General features: G+C 54.2%; 4 protein-coding genes across 5 annotated transcripts in view; 3 read left to right on the top strand and 1 right to left on the bottom strand.

Annotated features, from left to right (window-relative positions):
• The window catches only part of IFT122 (intraflagellar transport 122), a 32746-nt gene extending 31872 nt beyond the window's left edge, over positions 1 to 874 (top strand). Inside the window, exon 29 of the mRNA XM_034066011.1 lies at positions 429 to 874. Coding sequence (XP_033921902.1) covers positions 429 to 518 — 90 coding nt within the window. The 3' untranslated portion in view covers positions 519 to 874. The remainder of the gene's footprint in view (positions 1 to 428) is intronic.
• A 3593-nt stretch (positions 875 to 4467) lies between these two features.
• RHO (rhodopsin) lies at positions 4468 to 7368 on the top strand. 2 transcript variants are annotated; one of them, XM_013128214.3, is made up of 6 exons: positions 4569 to 4929; positions 5776 to 5944; positions 6033 to 6198; positions 6437 to 6676; positions 7050 to 7161; positions 7258 to 7319. In XM_013128214.3, the coding sequence occupies exons 1-6, from the start codon at positions 4569 to 4571 to the stop codon at positions 7317 to 7319; spliced, it is 1110 nt and encodes a 369-aa protein (XP_012983668.1). The 2 variants fall into 2 exon arrangements, with proteins under 2 accessions (XP_005145855.1, XP_012983668.1); XM_005145798.4 differs by having other exon boundaries at positions 4468 to 4929; positions 7050 to 7368.
• A 2335-nt stretch (positions 7369 to 9703) lies between these two features.
• Positions 9704 to 11681, top strand: H1-8 (H1.8 linker histone). The gene is made up of 5 exons (XM_034066550.1): positions 9704 to 9790; positions 10591 to 10797; positions 10883 to 11012; positions 11101 to 11159; positions 11232 to 11681. Exons 1-5 carry the CDS (start codon positions 9704 to 9706, stop codon positions 11679 to 11681), a joined length of 933 nt encoding a protein of 310 aa, XP_033922441.1.
• A 4060-nt stretch (positions 11682 to 15741) lies between these two features.
• The window catches only part of PLXND1 (plexin D1), a 79447-nt gene continuing 70924 nt past the window's right edge, over positions 15742 to 24264 (bottom strand). The window contains exons 33-38 of the mRNA XM_034066551.1: positions 23978 to 24082; positions 23045 to 23208; positions 21494 to 21641; positions 18968 to 19108; positions 18140 to 18214; positions 15742 to 17584 (exon numbers count right to left, since the gene is read on the bottom strand). Coding sequence (XP_033922442.1) covers positions 17468 to 17584; positions 18140 to 18214; positions 18968 to 19108; positions 21494 to 21641; positions 23045 to 23208; positions 23978 to 24082 — 750 coding nt within the window. The 3' untranslated portion in view covers positions 15742 to 17467. The remainder of the gene's footprint in view (positions 17585 to 18139; positions 18215 to 18967; positions 19109 to 21493; positions 21642 to 23044; positions 23209 to 23977; positions 24083 to 24264) is intronic.

Consider the following 24264-nt stretch of genomic DNA (forward strand, 5'->3'; position numbering starts at 1 on the left):
CAAACGCTGATTTATAGTTCTTTCTTTGCTCTGTCTCTCTGACTTTCAGCCTGCTCTAGCAAGCAAAATCAGTCAGTAACTAAGTCAGCTTGTGGTTTTGTCCCTCTCCTTGCCCTCTCAGGAATGGCTTTTTGAAACACTGGAATTCAGTCACGTTTGCTTACACAGGAACTGTCTAATTTTTTCTTTTCTTCTGCAAAAGTAATTCATGGGTTTGTGCTCTTGAGCAGTATTGGCAGTGCCCTGTGAAGTGCCTGCTGCTCTGTTCCAGGTCATAGCACGCTCAAGCAGTTGGAAGCAAGAACACCAGTTCTCTTGTAGGGTAGCTTCAGAATGTTGGTGCCAAAAAGAAGCCACTGAACTTGGTTTGCATTTTCTTTGAGCAAGTCCCAGGCTAACTTGTCCCTAAACCTGCTCCTCATTAACAGATGTTTCATACAGAAGACTATGAGCTGCTCGTACTCCAGCATAACTGTTGTCCCTTCTGTAGACGGAGAATAGCTGAGTCAAACCAATGAAGAAAACCACTCTCATACCTCAGCTGACAGACTGCCCTCTTGGCTTTGCAGAACACTCCTGAGACTCACAGAGCTTTCCTGACAACTTCGCTAGGTTGTTGTTCCAGTTTGTCCACCAGACTGGAACTGAGTTGAAGAAATACAACTTTTTTAAACACAGATGTCTGTTTGTGAATGTCTTCTCCATTTCCCAAGCAGCTGAAGTGCCACAGTTTTACCAGAATGTTTCTAGGTTCAAGTTCAGCTTTGAAGCAATTGTTATTTTGATTTCAACTTGTATTAGGATTGATTTGCTCCTTACTCTGTACCTGTTATGGACAGATCTCCAAATAAATTACTATTTTTCACTAGTCTCAGCCTGGGAATGTGCTACAATGCTGCCGCTTCTGGGTGTGAACAGGGTTTTTCTTTCTATTCCATTGAGGTGTCCCTGCCCATGGCAGGGGGGTTGGAACTGGATGATCTTAAGGTCCTTTCCAACCCTAACTATTCTATGATTCTATGATTTAGGCAAGGACAGTTGTAGAGTTTAGACCTCTTAAAATGTGACCTTAAGAGCTACGCTGACTTGGCACTGGGGGCCCTCTCGCAGACACACGGAGGATTTAATGCTGCAGTCGCTTGACCAGGCCTGGTGGGTCAGTCCTGGGCAGCAGCTCAGCCTCACGCAGCAGTTTTCTCAGTCCCAACCCACACCTCCCTTGCAGAACTAGGGGGAAAATCACAAGAGCAAAGGCAAAGAAGCTCGTGGGTTGAGATAGAGGCCATTTAAGTGAAGCAAAGCTGTGCATGCAAGCAAAGCAGTAAGGAATTTTTTGACTGCTTCCCAGTGGCTTGCACACGTCCAGCCTGCTTCCTGGAGAGCAGAGCCTCAGCATGAGTAACGGTTACTTGGGAAGGCAAACACCACAAACACAACATCCTCCTCCCTCCTCTTTTCCCTGAGCTTTTATTTCTGAGCACATCATCTGGTGTGAAATGCCCCTTGCCCAGCTGTCCCAGCTCCATCCCCTCCCTGCTTCTTGCCCAGCTCTGGCCTGTTGCTTGGGGTACAGTGGGGAAGAAGGCAAGTTCTGGTCTCAGCTGTAGGCACAGCACTGGTGTTTGTCAGCACTGGCTCAGACACAAACCTGAGGGGTTGGGGCTCCCCAGGACAGCCACTGAGTGGTTCTGCAGTGGGAACTGCCTAGGCTGGATGGGAGCAGAGAAGTGACAGGTCTCTTGACTTTAATCCAGTATCTATTGTGCCTGTGTCACCAAGATGTGGTGGTGTTACAACGTCCTGCCTGTTGTAGCTTCCCTTTGTCTGGATCCTGCCTTGCTGTCTGGTGCTGCTGGCTGAGGTGGGTGGGTGCTGGTGAATCAACTCCACAGGGACAAGGCTCTGCATGTGAGCCTGGTGTTGTGGCTGTGGCTGCTTGAGTTCCTCCTGAACGTGCCACCCTGCCCTGGCACTGCAGGATTCCCAGGCCCTTGGGGGTTCCTGACCAAGTTTGCTTAATTTACCACTTCAAAACATTCTGTTCTAATTAGGGCTCTCGACTCGTCTGTTACTGTTTGCAGTGAAGACTTTGCTATTGCCGTGGATAAACAATGCTGTTGGAGACGGGAGCCAGAAAGGAATTCGCTCATTCCCCAGCACTGAGCTGGCTTTGCACAGTAGTGGGAAGGAAGAATTATACAAATAAATAGAGAGGGTTTGCTGAGACACCGAGGCAAAGTGGATGGAACAATGAAGCTTCTTCCTGTCCTATAAACAGCTCTGTGAGTATGGTCCAGGTCTGAAAAGTGCACTGGGCTTTTCCAGACAAAGCCACACTTGGCACATCTCATGTCATGAAGGTGTATTTAGCTCCAGGCTGCCCTGGGCCACACAGACTCTGAGCTGCCCCGTGATAATGAGTCCCTGGATGTGGAAGAAGTCCCACCAGGGCTGTTGCTCTTCACTGTCCCTCTGCTCCGCAGTGACGCACAGCACTAAGCACCCAGCGGCAGCTGCTGACCTCGGCAGTGGCTTATTGCATCAGAGCTTAAGGTAGCACATTTGTGCACTGGAAGATAAACCTTTAATCCTTCTTGTACGCCAAGGTGGGGTGCAAACAGCTGCACTTGCAGTTCCTTGGTGGCATTCTCTGGCCTTGGCAACAAGTGTGAAAAGTTAATTGAGAGGATGAGTGGGGGGTGTTTTCAAGTAACATAAAGGAATACTTTGGGATTGCCCAGAGGGATCCTGGCCTGCCTTGGCTGCAGCCAGCCAGGTCATCCTTTGTCCATGGGGCTAGCACTTCAGCTCCTTCAGACCTTCCCCACTTGGAGTGAAAGTTTCCAGCTTGGTTTCCTTAAAGAGAGCACAGTGCTTTGTGCTTTGTTCCTTTAAACCTTCTGCATGTGCTAACCTAACCCACAGGGAACACGGTAAAACTAGGCCAGGACTGAAGGAAATGTGGTCAGGCCAAGAGGACGTGAGCTTCTACCCACCTTATGTGCGTGAGCTCCAGCAGCTCCAGCACATCCTCCTGTGCTGGATGCAGCACCCGCAGCCTCTGATCAGCTTCATTGTATTCCTGCTGTACGTATCCCACTGCCTCTGAAACACACAGAGAAGATAATGTGGGACTCAGTCACTGGTTGGCACAAAGAATGTCTCAAACACAATCAAGTGCATTGAGTGGGAAGGCTGAGAGATGGAGGGCATGGGATGCTCTGATGATTGCTTACCCTGTGGGACATGGTGATCCTGCAAGGTTCTGGAAAGACCAAAGTTTTTTGTCAAGGGGCAAATGAAGTTGAGTGTGTCTTAAGCCCAAAACCTCCCTTCAGTGCCCTTGTCCAGCATCAGTACAGAATGATGCCTGTCCAGGACAGTGGACTAGATTACGTGTTTGTTGGTCCCAATGTAAGTGGCAGGACCCAAACCACGCACAAAGGCCAGTCTCAGAAGGTTGGTACCCCTGGAAACCTGCCAGTGGGGTCAGTGCTTCACTCTGGTGTTCCAACCTCCCCAGCCAAATCCTGTAGCAGAAAAAGACATGGCTGTGAGCACATGAAAGAAGGGTTGGTGATGCTCATGCTGCCTGAGAGCTGCCTTCTGCAGCCTCCCGCAGGGAATGGCAGTTCTGATGGGCATGGTTTCCTGTGGGGACTCTGGAGAGTCACCGACCCACTTCTCTTGTAAGAAAGAGCCTGGGGCACCCCTCTATTGCTGATGGAGCCCACCACAGCACCCTGCCCTACCCAGCCACCATCTGCAACCCCCAAACCCACAGTTGTGAGGTTTTGAACCTCAAACTTCCCTCCTGTTAGTGGGGGATGGAAGAGAGCTTCTACTTGTTGGAGAGACCTGAAAGCTCAGTCCAAGAGCCAGGAAAAGGATTCCCATCTGCCTTGTCATCCCCTGGCAACCTGATGGTGATGTAGCCCATTCCCAGCACCTCCCTGTGGGGAAACTGAGGCATTTCATAGGGATGGGCATGCACACGAGTGCCAGTGAAGGGTGGGCTGAAGGCCTTGGGGGTGAGGGTGGCACATGTCCCCCTGGGCAATGGCAGCATTGAGCTGTGGGTGTCAAGCTCCGGATCATGGTGTGCAAGGACTCCCATGGGGGCCGGGCCCACCCCAAACCCTTGCTCCCAGTGGAGCACAGCCGTGCTGAGGAGCGAGGCTTCAAGAGTGGAGCTGCTGCCCTATTTGGGCCCCCCCAAATGAAAGCTGTGGTGCAGAGCTACCCCTGTATATGCCCATGAACCGTGGTCCCCAACAATGGCAGCGCAGGCCAGAGACAGGTGTCCCCTTAATGCCCTCCCAGAAAAGCCAATTACCCTGCATGATTATGATTAATAACTCTGTAAGCCCCAGTTGCGCTGACTCTGGCACCCGGAGCTTACCCGCGGGGGCACTTTATAAGAGGTGCCAGCAGGGGTGAGCGCTGCTGCTTCTCCCTGTGGTGACGGTGAAGGCTGAGAGGTGGCGGGAGCCCCACGCGAGAGGTGAAGCCCCCGCGCAGCACAGAACCCCCAAGGAAGAGCAGGAGGCACCTCTCGAGCCGCAGCCATGAACGGGACCGAAGGCCAAGACTTCTATGTGCCCATGTCCAACAAGACTGGGGTGGTGCGGAGCCCCTTCGAGTACCCCCAGTACTACCTGGCTGAGCCCTGGAAGTACTCGGCACTGGCTGCCTATATGTTCATGCTGATCCTGCTTGGCTTCCCCATCAACTTCCTCACGCTGTACGTCACCATACAGCACAAGAAGCTCCGGACACCTCTAAACTACATCCTCCTGAACCTGGCAGTCGCCGACCTCTTCATGGTCTTTGGTGGCTTCACGACCACCATGTACACTTCGATGAACGGCTACTTTGTCTTTGGAGTAACGGGGTGCTACATCGAAGGCTTCTTTGCCACGCTGGGTGGTAAGTTTCCCAGATACCAAAACATCTCCTGCTAGAAACGGCCCTGGTTTTTAGGAAGGGGAGGGAAGACACCCAGATGTTCTTGGGAACACAGGATTCGGGGTGGGAGGTGAAGAAAGTAACAAATGGCACCCTTTTTTTAACCATATTTTGGTAGCCAGCTGCTCAGTACCCAGAGAACAACAGCTCGGCAGTGAAAAGCAGCCAACCAGCAGCAGATTCAGCAGTTGCTGGATTTGCACATCTCTGGGCTTGCTTTCCGACTTGAGAGATGACAGATTTGTTCTTCCTGCTTTGTGGAGCTGAGTCTGCCATAGGCTCTGCTGTCATGTGTGGTGGTGCAGGCTGGCAAAGCTGCCTCTCCCCCCGTGCCAGCCAGGCCTGGACTGAAGCAGATGTTAAATAAAAACTGTGTCTAAAAATGTTCTCCTCCATTCAGCTCTGGCTTCAGCCTTAGCCTGAAGTGGTTCTGGTTTGGTCCTTGGGGCACAAGTTTCCTGGGAAGCTGTGGGCAGAAAGGGAAAGTCTTGGGATGTTGCTGTATCTCGGAGTGGGACCGTAGGCTTGCAAGTGCTGCCTGGGATGTGTGGTAGCATCCAGCCACAAAATACCACAGTGCAGTGGTTGCTGTGGTTAAGTGGTGCAGTGAGGAGGTGTCTTCTCATGCCTTCCTACTGCATCTGCACTTGGCCTCAGTTCATTCCTCTTTCCCAGCCATTGGTGGAGATTTACCTACTGCCAGGGGTCTTCCTTGGGAACAACGGCCCAAGGGGGCCTTGCGCTGCCATCAGTGTTTCTGCTGCTGCTCCAAGCCCCCTTGTCCCTGTCCCTCTCTCCCTGGCGCAGGTGAAATCGCTCTCTGGTCGCTGGTTGTCCTGGCCATCGAAAGATATGTGGTGGTCTGCAAGCCCATGAGCAACTTCCGCTTCGGGGAGAACCACGCCATCATGGGTGTCGCCTTCTCCTGGATCATGGCACTGGCGTGTGCCGCTCCCCCGCTCTTCGGCTGGTCCAGGTACGGGCAGCAGGGCCGGGGCTGCGGGAGCCTGGTGCCGGCTCGGCTGCACTCCACGGGGCGCTGACCTGCCCTGCTCTCCTCACAGGTACATCCCCGAAGGCATGCAGTGCTCGTGTGGGATTGACTATTACACCCTGAAGCCAGAGATCAACAACGAATCTTTCGTCATCTACATGTTTGTGGTTCACTTCATGATCCCGCTGATGATCATTTTCTTCTGCTATGGGAACCTGGTTTGCACTGTCAAGGAGGTGAGTACCTGCCAGAGGTGGGGGTTCAGGGCCACCCTGTGCTGAGCGCTGGGAGGGGGCCCATGCCAGGTGCCAGGCTGGTGACAGAAAGGACCCTTGGTGCCAGGCTGGCTGTCCACAGAGGGAGAAACATCAGATGCCAGATGTGCAGCTCAACCACCCCAAGCCCTAACCCCATGTCCTGTGCTGGCACAGCACCCCCCAGCTTCACCATGTCTTCTTTCCCTCCTGCCCACAGGCTGCTGCCCAGCAACAGGAGTCTGCCACCACCCAGAAGGCAGAGAAGGAAGTGACCCGCATGGTCATCATCATGGTCATTGCCTTCCTGATATGCTGGGTCCCCTATGCCAGCGTTGCTTTCTACATCTTCACCAACCAGGGGTCAGACTTTGGGCCCATCTTCATGACCATCCCAGCTTTCTTTGCCAAGAGCTCCTCCATCTACAACCCTGTGATTTACATCGTTATGAACAAACAGGTAACCGGCCAGGAGCCAGGCAACCTCCCTTCTTGTGTCTCATTTTATAACAGCTTGCAAAGAGTTACGGCACCTTGAGGTGCCAGTGGGCCGGGAAGGGGGCTTGTTTCCAGGTGATCTTGTTCCAGCATGCTGGAAGGCAACGGGGCAGCTCAGTGCTGTGTGGATCTCATGGCCCCTTTCCCCTGAAATGAGCCAGGCACTGTGTCACTGGAGCAGCTGGGGCTGTGTGCGCACTGGCCTGGAGCAGCAGGCAGGGCAGGCAGTGGGGAAGGAGACTCCACCAGCATGGGGGCTTCCAAACAGCTCTGCTGGGCTCGGGGGCAGCTTCGCGGAGCCCTCCTGCCTCACCCCAGGCTTCCCTCTCTTCCAGTTCCGTAACTGCATGATCACAACCCTCTGCTGCGGCAAGAACCCGCTGGGCGACGACGACACGTCTGCGGGCAAGACAGAGTCCTCCTCCGTCTCCACCAGCCAGGTCTCCCCCGCGTAGGTCCCGCGGCGCGGCCGGTCCCCGGGGTGCGCGTCACCGCCCCGGGAGCACCAACCTGCCCCCGCCACCGCCCGTCCCCGCTGCACCGCCGCGGGCCCTTCGGGTGGGCTCCTCTCTCCTGCACTAGGAACCCTGGGCACAAGGCTGTAAATGTGTACACACGTTTTGTAATTAAACTGCAAAGGCTTTAGCTCCGCTGCCGTAAATCCGCCTTTCTGTTCACTCGCTGAGCGCTCGCGCCCTGCTCCGACGGCAAACCCCGGCTCTAACGCCTGCGGTGCACGGCCCGAGCTGCCCTTGCCTCCCTGGGCCCACCGTGACAGCCCGGCCGGTGCTGCCCAGCCGCTCGGCCCCGCTGCCCGCGGCAGGTTCTGCTGCTGCGAGGTGCCCCCAGCCTCAGCCCGGTGCTCCCCGCTCCAGCCCTGCCCCACCTCCGGCATGGCAGGAGCCCTGCGAGGCTCCGTCACCCCGCAGCCGGGACAGGGCACGGTGCGGTGCAATCGGGCCCCTCCATGCCACAGAGGTGATGGCTGCGGATCCTACCCAGTAAGCAGACCAGCACGGCGGGGGCCTGCCGGCACAGTACAGTACAGTACAGCACAGCGCAGTACGGTACAGCACAGTACGGTACAGCACAGTACAGCACAGCACAGCACAGCATGGTACAGCACGGCACAGTACAGCACAGTACAGCACAGCACGGTACGGCACAGCACAGCAGAGCACAGCACAGTGCAGCACAGCCTAGTACAGCACAGCAGGGCACAATACAGCACAGCAGGGCCCCGTGCAGCACAGTACAGTGCAGCACGGTAGAGCACAGCACAGCAGGGCACAGCACAGCCCAGCACGGCACGGCACAGCCACGTGTGTCTGCAGCCAGATGTGCCCAGGGAAGGCTCTGTGCTTGCTGCCACCGGCGCCCGGCACAGCCCCACGCACCCGATGTTGGCACCCTCGGCACATCCCTGCTGGGTGTCCCCAGCAGAGCCCTCCCCTGCTCCCACTGCTCCTCCGTGGGCACCCTGGCCCAGCCACGCTCCTCCGGCTCCGCCGCACGCAGGTTGGCACCAGCCCGAGTAGGAGGTTTTGGGCAGTGCTTGTGCTTTTGAGGATCCACGGGTGCGTCGCTGAGCTTCCCTCCGCGCTGTAGCAGCAAGACATGGGAGCATATGGCTCAGAGATGTCGACATATGTTTTGAGCTCTACAAGATGGCATTCTGCAATTGCAGCAGTGTTCTTCATTTTTATTTTTAGCTCAGTTATACAAATAAGATGTTTTTCTCGCTGTTCGGTGTTATCAACATTTGAAACTATTTTTGTACATTATTATCCTCTCTGATTTCTAATCCTATGCAGCTTTGCGAGGTCTAATACGGAACATATAGAGCCCATGCAAGTTAAACCTTTAATAAAGAGCAATTTGCAAGTACAATTCTCTCATTATTTTTTTTTATCGATACTTCTGCATATTCAGTGAAATCTAAAGATTAGAGGTTTATGAATAATTCAGTGTTTAGGCTGATGCCTGATTCATGTACCTCAAATATGGGAGCTGGTTTTGGAGGGAAGAGAAGGAAGGATTGGGTGTTTATTTACTGTCCATGAGGCAACGCTGGCACCTTGGCTTTCTCACTGCCACAGGACCAGCCCCAGCACATGGCCTGCCTCCAAGCCCATGGGCTATCGCACCACACCATTCCCAGCCCTATGGCTGCTGCTGCTGGTAGGGGCAAGCGAGGGTTCAGGATCCCCCAGCCAGCCCAAGCTGGTGCTGGAGGCATCACAGAGCTGCCAGAGAGGTGATGGCCAGATACAGAAGGAGGAGATGGTTGGGTTTGCACCCAACCCGCATGGCACCAGCCACTGCAGCCCTCCTGTGTCCCCACTGTCACCTTCCTGGGAAATTTGGACATAGACTGGAAATGGAGCAGTGAACGTGCTGGTGGTGCTGGCTCAGGGCACCTGGGCCCTGGGTGCCTCTCCCAGCTCCTTGCTCCTGCTGGCACCTTGGTCCCCTCAAAGGATCCGGTCACCAGGCTCAGCAAGTGGGTGCAGACCTTGGCAAAGGTCCTTCTGGGCAGCGCTTTGCACATACATTTGCACAGTAACACATGCACGAGGAGGGCTGTGACCAGGCCGGTGTCACCTAATCCCAGTTTGCAGCTCTCCCCCACGGTGAGGATGGAAGCCCCGTGAATCCTGTGTAAAGAAGGGACTGACACTGTACTGTGGATGACCACAGCGGCCCCCGAGGTGGGAACATGGGCACTGTTCCTGCACCTAAGTGCAATCGGTGAATTGCTCAGGCTCACCTTGAGAGCACCACAAGTATCCTGCCCCACTGGAACAGCAGGGAAAGTGTCCATGGGATTACAGGATGACTTCTTTTCAACGTTGCCATGACACAGCAGTGCCCTGGATGCTATGGGGACCCTGACCAGCCAAGGGCTCAGCTCATAGCTGGCCCATATTGCCTGTGGCTGCGGGTGGCTGCTGTGCCAGGAGCTGGCACTGAGAGAGCGTGAAGGGACATGGAGGGGCTGCCCTCTGTGGAGCTGGAAGTCCTCTCCCTCAAGCACAATGGGATTTGGCAGCCAAAGGCAAGTGAGGTGCTGGTGGTGAGTGACTCCCTGGGGCTCTGTGGGAGCATTGCTCCTCCTGCATTCACTGGCCAGCAAACCAACTTGCTGTTTTACTCCTCTCACCTGTGGGACTGTTTCCCTCCTCCCCTGTTATGAGGCTCCCCAGCAGTGCAGCACCCTGCTTCCCCAGGTGAAGGGAGCCAGCATGTCAGAGCAGTGCACTGGGAACGGGTCCTGCGTGGGCCCTGGCTGCCCCCCATGCACCCCACATCGAGTGCTATCAGCAAGCTCTAATCCCAGCTCCCTGCCACCCTCCAAGCAGCACATAAGCCCCTTTGCCCTGTGTGCTCAGGGTCATCACCCCATGACCCCCATCTCCTGCCCTTCCCCAAACCCTCTACTCAGACAGGGCCCTGCTCCCCTTGGTCCCTTGCAGGGCTTTGCAGAGGGCTCTCAGCCACCTGCTCACAGTAATTAGCAGTTCATTAACAGCACCTGCAGGTAGGGTGCTGCTCTGATAAATTAGCTGGGAGTGAAGGGGGTGAGCCTGGGAGCAAGGGCAGAGGTGTGGGAGTGGAGCTGCCTGGGAGCAGGGTCTTGGGGCTGGTGTGTGCTGCTATGGAGAATCAGCTGGGTAAGGGGCTTGCGGGGGCCTGGTGGGGCTGGGGCTCTGCTCAGGCTCTGGTGGCTGTGGGTCAGCTCCTGGGGGGCTTTGCAGCCCTCGGGTTCAGGGCCCACGAGGTGCCTCTCTCCCATCAGCCGAAGCTGCTGGCACAGCACAGCTCCCACGTTTATGGGCCCAGTACCGGAAGACTTCACACCCCTCAACCATGCAGATGGTCATCGAGGCGCTGCAGGCCAAGGACAGCAAGAAGGGTGTCTCTGCTGTAGCCATCAGGAGGTTCATCCTGGCCAAGTACCCCACCGTGCATCCCACCCTCCTCAAGTACTGGCTGAAGGTGACACTGAGCAAGGCGCTGAACCGTGGGGACCTGGTGCGGCCCCGCAACTCCACTGCCACAGGGGTCACTGGCACCTTCATGGTGAGTAGGGGGATGCTGGCCCCACTGCAGTGGGGCTGGGCCAAGGTGGACACCAGCCCTGCTTCCACCCCTGTCTCGCCCCCAGTTAGCCCCCAAGATGCGCAAGCTGAAGCAGCCACCACACCAGGCAGATCCTGACAGAGAACCCCTGAAGCCAGCCCAGCCTGGGACCAACCAGCCCGGCCAGGCCCCCATGGCAGGTGTGCGGCAGCAAGGTAAAGGGCTGGTGGTGCCACAAGGAACGGGGGTGCCCCGACCCCAGGAGGGGCTCCTGCCTGGGCTCATCCTCTGCCCATCCCACAGGGGCCGTGGAGGAGAAGCGGAAAGTGGCGAAGCAGAAGTTGAGGGCAAAGCGCATGGAGGTGAGGATGGTGCAGTGGAGGGGGGGGGGGGGGGGCTTGTGGCTATAGCTGGAGGTGCTGTCTCCCCTCCAGGCCTCCCCACCGGCAGCAGCAAAGCCCAGGAGCGATGGAGCAAAGCCCCCACCAGCTGCCAGCCGCAACCGAGGCCCTGGCAAAGGGCGTGCGGGGCCCTCCATGGCTCCAGCTGCTGAGGAGGCAGGAGGGGACAGCGGTGACAGCCCTGCGGGTGCCAGGGCGAAGGGGCCACGGAAGACCCCAGTGGGAAAGAGCAAGAGGAAGGTACCCAAGGGGGCCCAGCCAAGAGCACCGAAGGGGCCTGAGCCAGGAGCACTGAAGGGGCCTGAGCCAGGAGCACTGAAGGGGCCTGAGCCAGGAGCACCCGAGGGCACCCAGCCAGAAGGGACCAAGGTGAAGGGGGCTGAAGGCAAGGTGAGGAAGCCCCGGGGGAAGACAGGAGCCAGCAAGGGGCAGGCCAGCCTGAAAAAGACTGCGGCCCACCCAGAGGGCAAGAAGGCCTCTTAGTGTATCCTGGGCAGCCCTGCTTCCATAGGAGCCCATCTGGGCTCAGGCCCTTGGGGTCCATGCTGGGTTTATTCCCAGGATAGGTTTTAAATCATTGTTAATGTCCTACTAATAAAGCTGCTTCATTTCCATCATAGTGTGACTGCTGCCCTGCTCATGGGGCTCTGCTGCTGCACTCCCATCTCCTGGCCTCATCCCATGCGGTGCTGTGCTGCCTGCTCTCATGGAGAGGTGCCCAGCCTGTCCCCAGCTCTGGGCTGCAGTGCCAGGGAGTGCTGGGCTTTGGGTGCTGCGTGTGTGCAAGCTGGAGGTGAGCCCCAGGGTGGGTAACAGCCCATGTGGGGGCCCTGAGACCCAGAGGACACAGCACAGTGGCACCCGGGGCACTGTGGAGCTTGGGCATAGCCAGCACTGCCTGTGTAGGGTGGATGCCCAGCCCTCTGCCCTCCTGCCTGCCCTTGTGCTAATGCCTGGCTGAGCTGGGATTACAGGAGTGCAGCAGGTCCAGGTGCATGCCACGGGCAAGGGTCCCCAGTGTGGGGGCAGCTGCCGGTGCTTTAACCATGACATGAGGAAGGTAGAAGTGGTTTAGGGCTCAAAAAAGGAGTTTGAGATGTCTGCTGAAGACTGCAGCATTGCTTGTGCTCTTGTTACCTATCTGTGGCACAGTTCCCACCTCTAAACCTGTTTTGCTAGCTCCTGGTGTCAGGACAAAGGAGGAGTTTGCTTTGGTAGATGAGGATTGGGTTAGGGATCAACTGAGCAATTTGGACATCTATAAATCAATGGGTCTGGGTGGAATACACCCATAGGAGCTGAGGGAGCTGGCAGAGGTCATTGCTAGGCCACTTTCCATCATCTTTGGTAAGTTGGGGGAAACAGGAGAGGTGCCTGAGGACTGGAGGATGGCAAATGTCACACCAGTCTATAAGAAGGGCAAGAAGGAGGACCCGGGTAATTATAGACCGGTCAGCCTTACCTCCGTCCCTGGAAAGGTGATGGAACAACTTATTCTTGATGCCATCTCTAGGCATATCAAGGATGAGGGGGTCATTAAGAACAGCCAACATGGTTTTACCAGGGGAAGTCATGTTTGACCAACCTTACAGCCTTCTATGAGGAAGTGACTAGGTGGAGGGATGATGGTAGAGTGGTAGATGTGGTTTTTCTTGATTTCAGTGAGGCATTTGACGCTGTCTCCCACAGCATCCTCGTAGATAAGCTAAGGAAGTGTGGGTTTGATGATCAGGTAGTGAGGGGGATCAAGAACTGTTTGAAAGGAAGAAGGCAGAGAGTTGTGGTCAATGGCACAGAATCCAGCTGGAGGTCTGTGACTAGTGGAGTCCCTCAGGGGTTGGTGCTGGGACCAGTGCTGTTTAATATTTTCATCAATGACCTGGATGAGGGAACCGAGTGTACCCTCAGCAAGTTCGCTGATGACACTGAACTGGGAGGAGTGGCTGACACACCAGAAGGCTGTGGTGCCATTCAGCGAGACCTGGACAAGCTGGAGAGTTGGGCAGGGAGAAACTTGATGAAATTCAACAAGGGCAAGTGTAGAGTCTTGCATCTGGGGAAGAACAACCCCATGGACCAGTACAGGTTGGGGGTTGACCTGCTGGAAAGGAGTGAAGGGGAAAGGGACCTGGGGGTCCTGGGGGATAGGAGGATGACCATGAGCCAGCAATGTGCCCTTGTGGCCAAGAAGGCAAATGGCATCCTAGGGTGCATTAGAAAGGGGGTGGTTAGTAGGGCAAGAGAGGTTCTCCTCCCCCTCTACTCTGCCTTGGTGAGGCCGCATCTGGAATATTGCATCCGGTTCTGGGCCCTCCAGTTCAAGAAGGACAGGGAATTGCTTGAAAGAGTCCAGCGCAGAGCCACAAAGATGATGAAGGGAGTGGAACACCTCCCTTATGAGGAGAGGCTGAGGGAGCTGGGTCTCTTTAGCTTGGAGGAGACTGAGGGGTGACCTCATCAGTGTTTCCAAATATGTAAAGGGTGGGTGTCAGGATGATGGAGCTAGGCTTTTTTCAGTGATAGGACAAGGGGCAATGGGTGTAAACTGGAGCATAGGAGGTTCCACGTTAACATCAGGAAGACCTTCTTTACTGTAAGAGTGCCAGAGCACTGGAACAGGTTGCCCAGGGGGGTTGTGGAGTCTCCTGTGTTGGAGATATTCGAGGCCTGCCTGGACAAGTTCCTGTGTGATGTACTCTAGGTTACCCTGCTCTTGCAGGGGGGTTGGACTAAATGATCTTTTGAGGTCCATTCCAACCCTTGGGGTTCTGTGATACGAGCATTTTCATTTAATAGCTTCAAGTGCCTGAATTTCTCTTGCTCTGTATGGAACAGAGCCTTTCTGAAGGTCAGCTTGATAATACAGAGGGTTATAGTCCTCCTGGGCAGGAGCAAATCAGTGGAAGTAAAACTCTCTTCCTAAAGAGGATTTTGCTAATCTTCAGCTGGCCTTGCCAATGCCCTCCAAGGCTCCTGGCCTTGCTCTGGGGCTTAAGCAGGAGCTGAGCAAACTCACTTCTCTTTAAACTTCAGCCTTGGCCGTGTTGATCCATCTTTAATGGAGCTGAAACTCTCATTGTGCCCAGGGACATGGTGGGAGATGCTGCAGCAGTAACAGAGCAGAGCTTCCCTGCCTCTCTGGTGTGGGTCAGCCTTGCCAGGCACCGCTCACTGCATGGAAGCATCCCGTAAGGGAGCTGTGTCCTCTCACCAGGCTCTGGGTGTGAAACATGAGGTGCTTGCTTCGGAAGAGGCCAAATTGTTTAACATCTGGATTTAGCTTCAGCTTTAGCTTCAAGAATCAGCTTTCTAGTGGGAAAGGAAAATCCCTCTGGTGTCTGAAACAGCAGCTTTTGCAGGGGGAGGTGGGAAAGAGGAGTTAGAAATACCACGGTTATTAGGACCTATGGGCTGGTGTCATGGTGCTGAACCCAGAAGCTTTGAGGGGTGGTGGTGGAGCAGAACAGGCACTGGGGCTCCCTGGGGCTGTGAGAAGGCACAGTCTTGGGGGCTGAGAGCACCTGACAGCGGCGAGGGTGCCTGGCCCTGGGCACTGCTGTGGTGTTACTGGGCTCTGTGTGAGTTCAGGTGCCGGCTGTGTCCTTATGTGGCTCTCCCTGTGTCTTGGTGGGAGCTGTGGCACTGGGCAGCAGGAGCAGCAATGTGCTCTGCAGGCAGTCAGGGCTCTGCAGGGCAGAGGGGCTAAACCCCACCTCACATGGAAGCAAGTTGGTTATCAGTTTGCATGGTACATCTTGGACATGCCAAGCTTGCTGCACACACCCTGGTGGGTGTCTTCCCCAATGTTGTATGTCCTCTGTATGCTCAGGGGCAGGAACTTCACTAGGCAGGTTTCAGCACCTTGTTTTATTACAAAGATAGGCTTTTCCAAGAGTCTGCCACTTCCACTACACAGCAGGTAAGGGCACTACACCCACAACACGTGCCAAAGTTTAAAAACATGTTACAAAGGGCTCGGGGTTCAAGGCAACACTACAAACCCTCAAGCTTCTGCCCTGGAAAAGTTGTTCCTTTACATTGGTTGTAGCAACTACTTTTTCCTTTTTCTTTTTTTTTTCTTTTTTTTTGTTTATTGTTTTGTTTTTTGCTTTGGAAAAAATTAAATAATAAAGCAATAGCCCCAGCACACGGCCCAGTCACATCATCCGGAGGCAAACCACACTGTCAGCTCCCCTGTATCCTGTCCTTGCAACAGCATGGGGCTATTGCTCCATGACCCCTTCCCCACCTCCAGCCAAGCTCAACGTTCTCTGCTACCCTGGTGCCCCTGGCCCTCGCCTCGGTGCTGGGCCTGCCTGTGTCTCTGGCAGCTATTCACAGTTTCTAAAAGGAAAAAAATTCAAGGTTTTTTCATGTGAAATCACTTTCAAAATAAAATGTAGCCCAGCTACATTCTTAGAGTTTCTATTCCGAAGCCACATCCTCAGCAAAGACATCGAAACCTCCACAGTGTATGCACTCTTTCTGTAGTTCTCTTAAAAAAAACTCTGTTCTCCCCCTTCCCCACCCCCTCCCTCCCCTCCTTTAGCATACTGAATAAAGTCTATCCTTTGTTTTAAAATAGATATCTATATACACACACAGAATTCTGGTGTTCCAATTCCTGACAACTGTGGCATTACTGGGAATGATGGGATAGAGGCCACCTATCCATGGCAGTGAGTCACCCAGGAGGAGTTTGGTGGACCAAAGTCATCTAACACCAGGTTGCATCCTCGCCAGCTGATGGGTAGGGGAGGCTCGCCTTAGACTCTGCCTGGAGTGAGGTAGTAACTTTTAATGTTCTATTTGGCAGTTTGGAAATGCGGTGGCTACGTCTGGGTTGTCTTTCATGGGCAGGTTGCATTTGCCTGCATGCAAACGCTTGCTTCATGTGGCATTTGCTGTGGTTCAGCCTCTATAGAGGGACCTCTGCAATGCTGGAGTGGACCAGAGAGGTCACTGCTCCCCTGGCTGCAGAAAGGATGGTGTTACCTGCAGGAAGGAGAACAGGCCACCAAGATGGGGCTCTGCCCAGGCGCGGGCGCTGCAGGACAGCAGTGAAGTGTCTGGGTTTTGGACAAGCTCTGTCTGCTCGGAGGGACCCTGCCTGCTGGCCCCAGTATAAATGTGGGTCACCTTCCACCTTTGTTTGCAGTGTGGGGTGCTGAAGCTGCTGTGCTGGCCTCCTGAGCATCATGCTGCCAGGGTTGGGGTCCAGTCCATTTACCTTTATCAGCCAAAAAAAAAGACTGGACACGAGGCAGAACTGCACTGTCTTTGCTGCCCTCAGGTCTCAGCCATGACTGGCTGGCTCTGAAGCGAGCAGAACAAGCTGCTTCAGGAAGACACCTCTGTAGCATTGACCTTGTTTTCAGGGGTGATCGCAGGGAGATGCTGGAGCACATGGGGCAGAGGAGGTAAGGTGCTACCTTGTGTTCTGCCCTGCATGTGACTCGACCCCACTCATGGAGGTCAGCAGGAGCTGACCCCTTTTGGCATGCTACCCAGCTCCAGCTCACTGTGCACGCAGGTCGGGGAACTGGGGAAGGGGGAACAGTCCTTCCCACACTGTTTAACATGGAACATGCTCCATAACAGCTGTCTCCATTAGGGGATAAAGTGCTTTCACCATGCCCCAGCTACATCCCCGAGTTCCCCATGTTGCCCAAGTCTCCAGTGGAGGAGTGGTTATGTTTACACATACAGTACAAAAACTAAAAGGCACAAAAATACACAGAATGCAGCAGATAGTGATCAGCTGATAGAGTCCCTGGTTCTGAAAAAACAAGGATGTCGGAGGGATGGTGTGGCAGGGAGCACAGGCATTGCTCTGATGGCCTTTGTTGTCTCTGCTCCCTGAGGTTACCCTTCTGCTTTGTGTAATTGTTATGGCTCCTGCAGCCCCATCTCTGTCCTGAGGAACCACAAGCAGGGATGCAGGGAGCCACTGACCGTTCAGGTGCTGATCAGAGGGAAATGGTGAACGGAGCTTGCCACAAGGGTCACATCTCCATTTCTGGCTGGCAACAGCAAATAAATCATGGGTGCCACAGTGCAGACCAGAGGGGGTTTGAGCTGCTCGGAAAGGTGTCTCGTGGCTTCTTGTTGGGTGAGGAGCCCTTCAGCCGTGGGCCAGGCCCACCCCCACTGCAAGGCTGGTTTGAGAATGGCCCTTGCGGAGGCGATCCACAGCGTATCCGCGGCTGAAGGCAGGTTCCCTACGGCACTGCGCTGCGGAGAAGGTCACTTCCAGGGCTGCAGTCGGCCTAGGCTTCACTGCAGCACTCATAGATGTTATCTTCCATGAGTGCAATCACCTGCTCAAACTTGTGCTGGAGCTGGGTGCGCTTTGTCGTGGGGTTGGCATCCAGGGCAGCCACGATCTGCAGGAGACATGGACAGGAAGGTGCTGAGGCCATGTGGGCAGAACCTGCAGAACCCCAGTGCCAGCTGGACCCCGATGAGAAGACCCCACAGCCCCAGTACCCTCCTGCTGATCTAGGGCAGAGCCGAGTCCCTGAGCAGGAGGTGGGAGAGAAACCAAAATCCACCATGACAGTAAAGCTCATGGTGTGGAGCCAGCCTGCGGTGCAGGGGTCGGGAGCAGCCAGGGCTAGGGATGGGAAGTTATTTGAGTGTGGACTGCATCAGCATGCTCTGCCCTCCAGAAAGCATCTGCGGGTCTACACATCAGGACCTTGCAGCAGTCCAGCCCAGCCACATGCTGTTAAACCAGCCAGGAATAGCTGGATTTCTCTTTCAAGAAGCTGTCAGCCAAAGGCTAGGAGGCAGGTGCTGTGTGTGCATGGGATTATGCCAGAAACAGTAATCCCTTTGCAGTGGGGCTGGATGCAAGCGTCTGGCCACTTGGTTAATGCACACCACTTAGTATTCCCTCCACGGCTATGCTGGGGCCGAGTGTGGCTGGACCCACTTACCTGGGAGCGGTAGCGCTTGGCGTATTTGTAGATCTCGGCCATGGCGACGTTGGTGTTGAATTCGTTTCGATATTTCTTTATAAAGACAGAACAAAGAAGGGAGGAATATTAATGTGAGGCAGCAAGTGAGTTCAAGCCCCATCAGCAGGCATTAGCTAAATTAAAAGAAGGGTTTTTGTCTGGGTATTTTTGTTGCATTAATGTACCCAGACTTTTGATTTACACCTTCAGGGAAAGTGCATTTCCCCACATCAGAAATGATCTCAGTCTTTCTAAAGCCAGCCTTAGAGCCCAAGCTCCACGGCTCAGTTTACCTGTCTGTGCTCAAAGCCATTCAACAGATAGGGCAGCACAACAGCTGGGCAGAGGAATGCCAAGGGAGAAACCTGTTTGGTGCCTGAGGCTGAAGTGCCATGGGAGATGGATTGATTCCGAGGAAGCCGTAGCACATCTCTGGCAGGCCATGGATCTGGAGCACGCTGCCGGCATCCCGCATACGGACACTGCCAGCAGGGCCCTGGGACTGTGCCGGCTCTGGCAGTTGGTGCCTGGGGGCAGCTGGCCAGGCTGTGTGACTGCAGGGATCCTGTTCCAAGCTTCCCAGCTCTCTGGTACTGAATTTTGCTTTCAGCTCCCAGTGGTGCCAAAGCTAGTTCGGCTCAAGCTAACTCGTGGGTGTTTACTGCAGCTCTGGCAGTAACTGAAGATGCTTGGAATTAGGTCAGATGAAGTTTGTGCATGGAAGTTTGAAGCAAAATACTCTTTATTGCTTGCTCCTTGCAGCACCTAAGCTGTAGTTGGCTGCAGCCTGCATGCCCCATGCCTTACCCGCGACTCCTCGGCCAGGTGAGCATTCATCTCCTGCTCGCTGAGTGGCGGCATGTCGTGGATTTGCTTGTAGTATCGCTGCACTATCTTCCTGTACTCGGGGATCTCCTTGGCATACAGCAGTTTATTGGTTGGGGAGTCCTAGTGCAAGGGTGAGATACTGAAATCAGACACTGTCTTGTTCCTGGCTGAACACTTCCTATCCTGTTTGTCTGGCCCATCAGATGTGGACTTCAGCTACAGCTGCTCTCAGGAAACAGCTACATCTTTGGTCCTGGATTTACACAGGCAGGAGTGTGGTGGGATGGCACCAAAGCACAGCACAGCTAATGACAGAGGCGCTTCCTCAAACACATCAAGGTGCTGCAGACAGGTACCCCCAACCTGTGGAGCCACAGCACTGTCCCCAAACCCTTCTTCCTAGCATGAGCTCAACGATTGTTAGCTGTACTGCCAGTGAAGGTGGTCTATGCGATGATGTTTTAATTGGCAGCAAGGGCAAGCTAAAAAGTATGCACAAGGTCAGGCGGGGTGGCCTGCTGCCAGGTAATGTTCTGCAGATGAGTGCAGCACAACTGTGCTAGATAAAACACTTGTGCTCTGTGGCTCTGCCTGTGGAAATCGGTAACAAGGGAAGGGTTTCTGCATGCATTTACCCGGGTCTCTTGAGCAGCCAGCTTGATGTAAACTGAAGAACAAAGCTCTCTTACAAGCTGAACTTTGTCAGTTGAAATGTTGCTCTTGGATTTTTCATGTAGCTTTGATTTATTTTGCATTGGCTAACCCAGCCTGCCTGGCCTAAATTGAGTGCACATAAAGTAATTAACAGCAAATACTGCATTCTCTCCATTAATGTCAGCTTGGACAAAGCAGCCTTAACCTCCGAGCCACACAGTTGGGTTGTACCAGTGAAGGCACAACCCCTCTTGTGCTCCTCTCAGACACGAGCGTGAATGATTTTAACCTCAAGGCAATCCTGCCCCGCTGACGTCACTACCCTGGAATGAACTTGGCTGACTGGCCCAGTGCTGCATCCCAAAGGGAAACAGCCCCTGGCTCAGGGGCACAGAGGGGGGTGAGATCACTGTGTCCCGCTGCCCTGATAGGGGATGGGGGATGTGGGACTGCTCCTGGTGCTCTGGCAGGTGGAGAGGGGAAGGAGGACCTTAGGAGGAGACAAGCTCAGCAGGGCTCACATGGGGAGGCAGCATTTCAGCTGTATCGGGCAGTAAATAAGGAAGCCCAGGGTAACTGCAATCTGCTGCCACAATATGTAGCTTGGCTGATGCTGCAGAGGAAATGGGGAATGGGCACCAGGCTGTGGCACCAGATCCCACAGCAGTTTATTTTCAAACCCAATGACAAGGCAATGCAGGAATACAGCCAAGCTACAGAGCCTGCTCACTACATAGGTTTTTTTCTTCCCCTTGGAAACACAAAAAAACCCCATGCTGCCTCTTTTTTAAGTTACTTTTTAATTTGTGTCTGATTCGTCTGTATTATGGAGATGGGTACTGGTTTATTAACTGCTTGTGCACTGTAGATGTGTGAGTCCGAGTCTGCTCTCACATCTGCAGTATCAAGAGCAACACGCTGAACCCAGGGGAAGAATCTAGCCTGGAAAGCATTCAGCAATACACTGCGTGTGTATGCGAGCTGATTTTTATGCTGAGGATTTATTCTTCCCACATTACTCAACAATTCCTTCAGTTATGCTATTGTATTCCTGAAAACTGTTTCCATCTGCTGTCTGACTCAGGCTGACCCCTCTTCCCCTCACCCACGGCCTGACAAGGACAAATTGTAGGTGTTTCGTAACACACCAGAAAAAAAGACCCAAACCCAAACAAACAAAGAATCAAGCTCTCATTAGATCTTCCTGCAGCGTCAGCCTGGAGCGAAGGCTTCCTGCTGCCCTCAGCAGCGCCTGCCTCCTGCCCCCCCTCTGTAGGGTCCCCTCCACATCACACCCTGCACCGCCAGCCCCTGGGGGGCATGGGGGGATGTACAGCACTTCCTAATAAAACTTATTTATGTCAGGAAGTTTCGAATGTCAACACCGCGCTTGGCTGAGGCGGTGGGAGAGCAGTGGGAGAGCAGAACATCCCACACAGGATGGTGCATGGGATCCGGGAGGTGGGAGGAGATGCGGCCTGCACAGCCTCACATGTGCTCAGGGCAGGTTTGGCTTCCTAGGGGCAGCCTGCAGGGCTCTGCCAACCTGGGGTGGGCAGCGTGTGATGGAGATGCTGCCACCGGAGAGGAGCACCAACACCTCTGGGGCTGCGGCAGTGCCTGCCAAGTGCTTCCCGGTGCTGATGCTTGGTGTGAACTAAAGTGGAGTGAGGGGGAGAACTCACCCCAGGAGACAGCCAAAATGCAACTGCATGAACCTGAGCAAGTGTCTCCCTACCATCCCTACTGCTGCGGGAGGCTGGGCTGGGAGACCCAACAGTCCCTTCCCACCCGCACTGGTGCGTGCCCTGCCTGCCTGCACAGGAGTCACACATCCTCTCGGGACAGTACCTTGCCCAGCTGCAGGTCGGAGAGGGAGCAGGCATCAATGAAAGCCTGGGCTATCACAGAGAGACAGGCATCGATGTGGTCTGTCTTGTCAATGTCGAAGACAAACTGGGGGTTCTTCAGGATGTTGACCCAAAACCTCAGAGGTAGGCTGTGAAGGAAACAAGCCAGGAACACACACCAGGTGAATGGTTGTCCTCCAGAGGGAGAGGGGAGGAAATGCAGGAAAGATGATGATAGAAAGTGAATAGCAGAGAGAAAAAGGAATGAGGACTGGGTTCTGCTATTTAATCACATCCTGGTAACATATGGCCCAGTGCCTAACATGAGGGGCAGGCACAGTTCTTCTCCCCCAAAAGACATCCCTTCAGGCTGAAGCACATGGCACAGGAAGGCACCTCCAGGTCCAGGCTGTCCAGGGGTGCACAGAGCCTCACTCTTTCAGCAGCCATTGGTTTCCAGGCAGGGCATGGGCAGGTTTGCCTGCATGGGGCTGCTGGAGCAGGGTTCCCCACTTGCTGATTTCTGTAGCAATGGTGTCAGCTCCTTTCAGTCCTCCCTGACAGTAACCATCACCTGGTTCTGAGGGTGAGCCTGGCCCACGAAACGCATTTCATGTGTCTCTTTTTCTGCTCACTCAGAATTTTCTCCTCCAACTATTTCACTGCTCACTTGGCCACAGTTTCAGGGTGTTGCTTGCCCTTCCTACCATCCCTCCTCAGCAGCTGAGGAGTGAAAGCCACTGAGAGCCTCTGCTTTCCTGGCAATTAAGGGTAATGAAGGGCAGGCAATACTGAAGCTCAGTGCTTGTGTCTGCATTCCTGCTATCCCAGCCAGATTTGGTTTTAATGTTCACGTTAGGCTGGAAGCAGTCACTGTCCATGCAGCCCCAGAAGCGCTGAGCCTCTCCTTTACACTCCCTCCAGGCTCCCAGCTCTTCCACTTAAATCTCCTGGTTTCCTCCTGCTCCAATCCTGGATCATTTTGGCTCCTGCATCCCGTTCCTGGTGCTCATCCCCGTCCCTCAGCACCATTCCCGGCTGCAGAGCCCCAGGATGCTACTGCCACAGCACCAGTGCCTGTGAATGCCCTGGGGTCTCAGCTTGGTTACAGAGACAAAAGTGTCCCGAGGGCTGAAGAGCCAGAGAGCAAACGAAAAGGAGCCAAACCTGCTGTTTTTAAATGATGCTTTAAGGCCTGATGTGGTTTTGTCTCAGATCTCCACTGCTTGTAGCTAACATCACTGCTGTTCTCCCGTTGTCCAGTCCCTCTCCCGTTTTCCCTTTAATTGTTTGTATTAGTGTGCCAGTTTGCCCTTTAGCTGCCTGTGCCTCCTCTTCCAGATCACTTTTCCCCTGAGCTCTGTGGTCAAAGCTCTCCAAGCCTGTGTTTGGCCTCATCTTTCACCACCCCCTCCGCCCTCCTCCTGCTTTCCAAGTCCCTCTTCTACTTTTAGCAATCTAGTGATTAAGACACGAAGGGTTTGCAGCTGCTGCTCTGGAGAGATGGAAGGAAGGAAGGAAGGAGAGAAAGAAGAGATTTCCTCCTCCAAACCTGTTGGTCTTCCAGATGTGCATAGTGTCAGGGTCTGTGATCCCTCTTTTCTCTGCTTGCTCCTCTAGGAAGTCAAAGAAGTACTTCACAGCCACGGGTGGTTTGTCATCTCGGATGCTCAGAATGGCTTTGAACAAGTCGTCCAGGAACTTCTGCAGCGTGCCCTGCGGGACAAGCACCCAATGGAGCCTGGGGAAAGCACCCAAGCCCAGGAAGCAGCAAGAGGGGCTGCGACTGCTGCGCACAAGGGGAAATCCTTTTCTCATTTATCCAACTGGCAGCAGAGAAAGAGGATGCCGAAGGAGGGAGGGAAAGGTTTATTTGTGCATAGCGATATAATTAGCTTGCATTTGGGTTTAATTTCTTTTGGCATAGAGATTTTCTTTCTTACTGCTAGGATCTCACATCTGCGATTGTTCTGCACAGTAAATGCAAAGAAGACTTGAGACTGCTGGCCATTCTTGTGATCTCTGCTCCAGTGAAGCATCATGCTGGGATTAAAGATGGGCTGGGAGCCCAACTGTTGGAGCTGAGCACTCACAGAGAGTGGGGAAGTTCAAATCTGAATTAAGATTGCATAGACATTCCCCTGCTCCCAAAGCTGAGCATCTACATCTCCTTCCCCAGCAGGATTCCTCACTGTGGAAAGCGGTTCAGCTCTAAACAGTGCATCACGAGCCAGGAGATGGTCAGCATCCCTTCCACGTGCACAGACCCCAGACCAGCCCAGGGAGGTCGTGTGGAGCTCCCCACAGTGCTGCTGCTCTGAGGGTGAGCTGGAAAGCTGGAGGGAGCCCAAGAAGCCAGCAGTGCCCAGCAGCCCCACTGACTCCAGCATCCACCGCCCCTCTGGAGCAACCAGCCCCACTGCACTCCCTCCCTAGAGCAGGCTTCTCGCTGCAAACAGACTGAGCAAGGGCATCCATCTCCTACCTTTGTGGAGAGCAGCCTGGTCAGGTAGATCTCGGGGAGGACTTTCTTCCTATGGCTCTGCCTGTGGGACTTCTTATGTTCAACCGACTCATCGGTTGGGAGAACCTGGTCCAATACAAAACACATGTTCAGAGCGCTCCTCTGTGGAAGTGCCACACTGGATTTTCATTTAAGTATAGAATTTCAACTGCATATAAAATTCGATTAAAAAGCAGTTACTGTGTTATAAATATACCCTTATATGGCTTTAAAAAAGTGATCCATTTTACCCCTTTTTCTGATGGTTG

This window comes from Melopsittacus undulatus, chromosome 9 (assembly GCF_012275295.1).
Source record: "Melopsittacus undulatus isolate bMelUnd1 chromosome 9, bMelUnd1.mat.Z, whole genome shotgun sequence".
Lineage (NCBI taxonomy): Eukaryota > Metazoa > Chordata > Aves > Psittaciformes > Psittaculidae > Melopsittacus > Melopsittacus undulatus.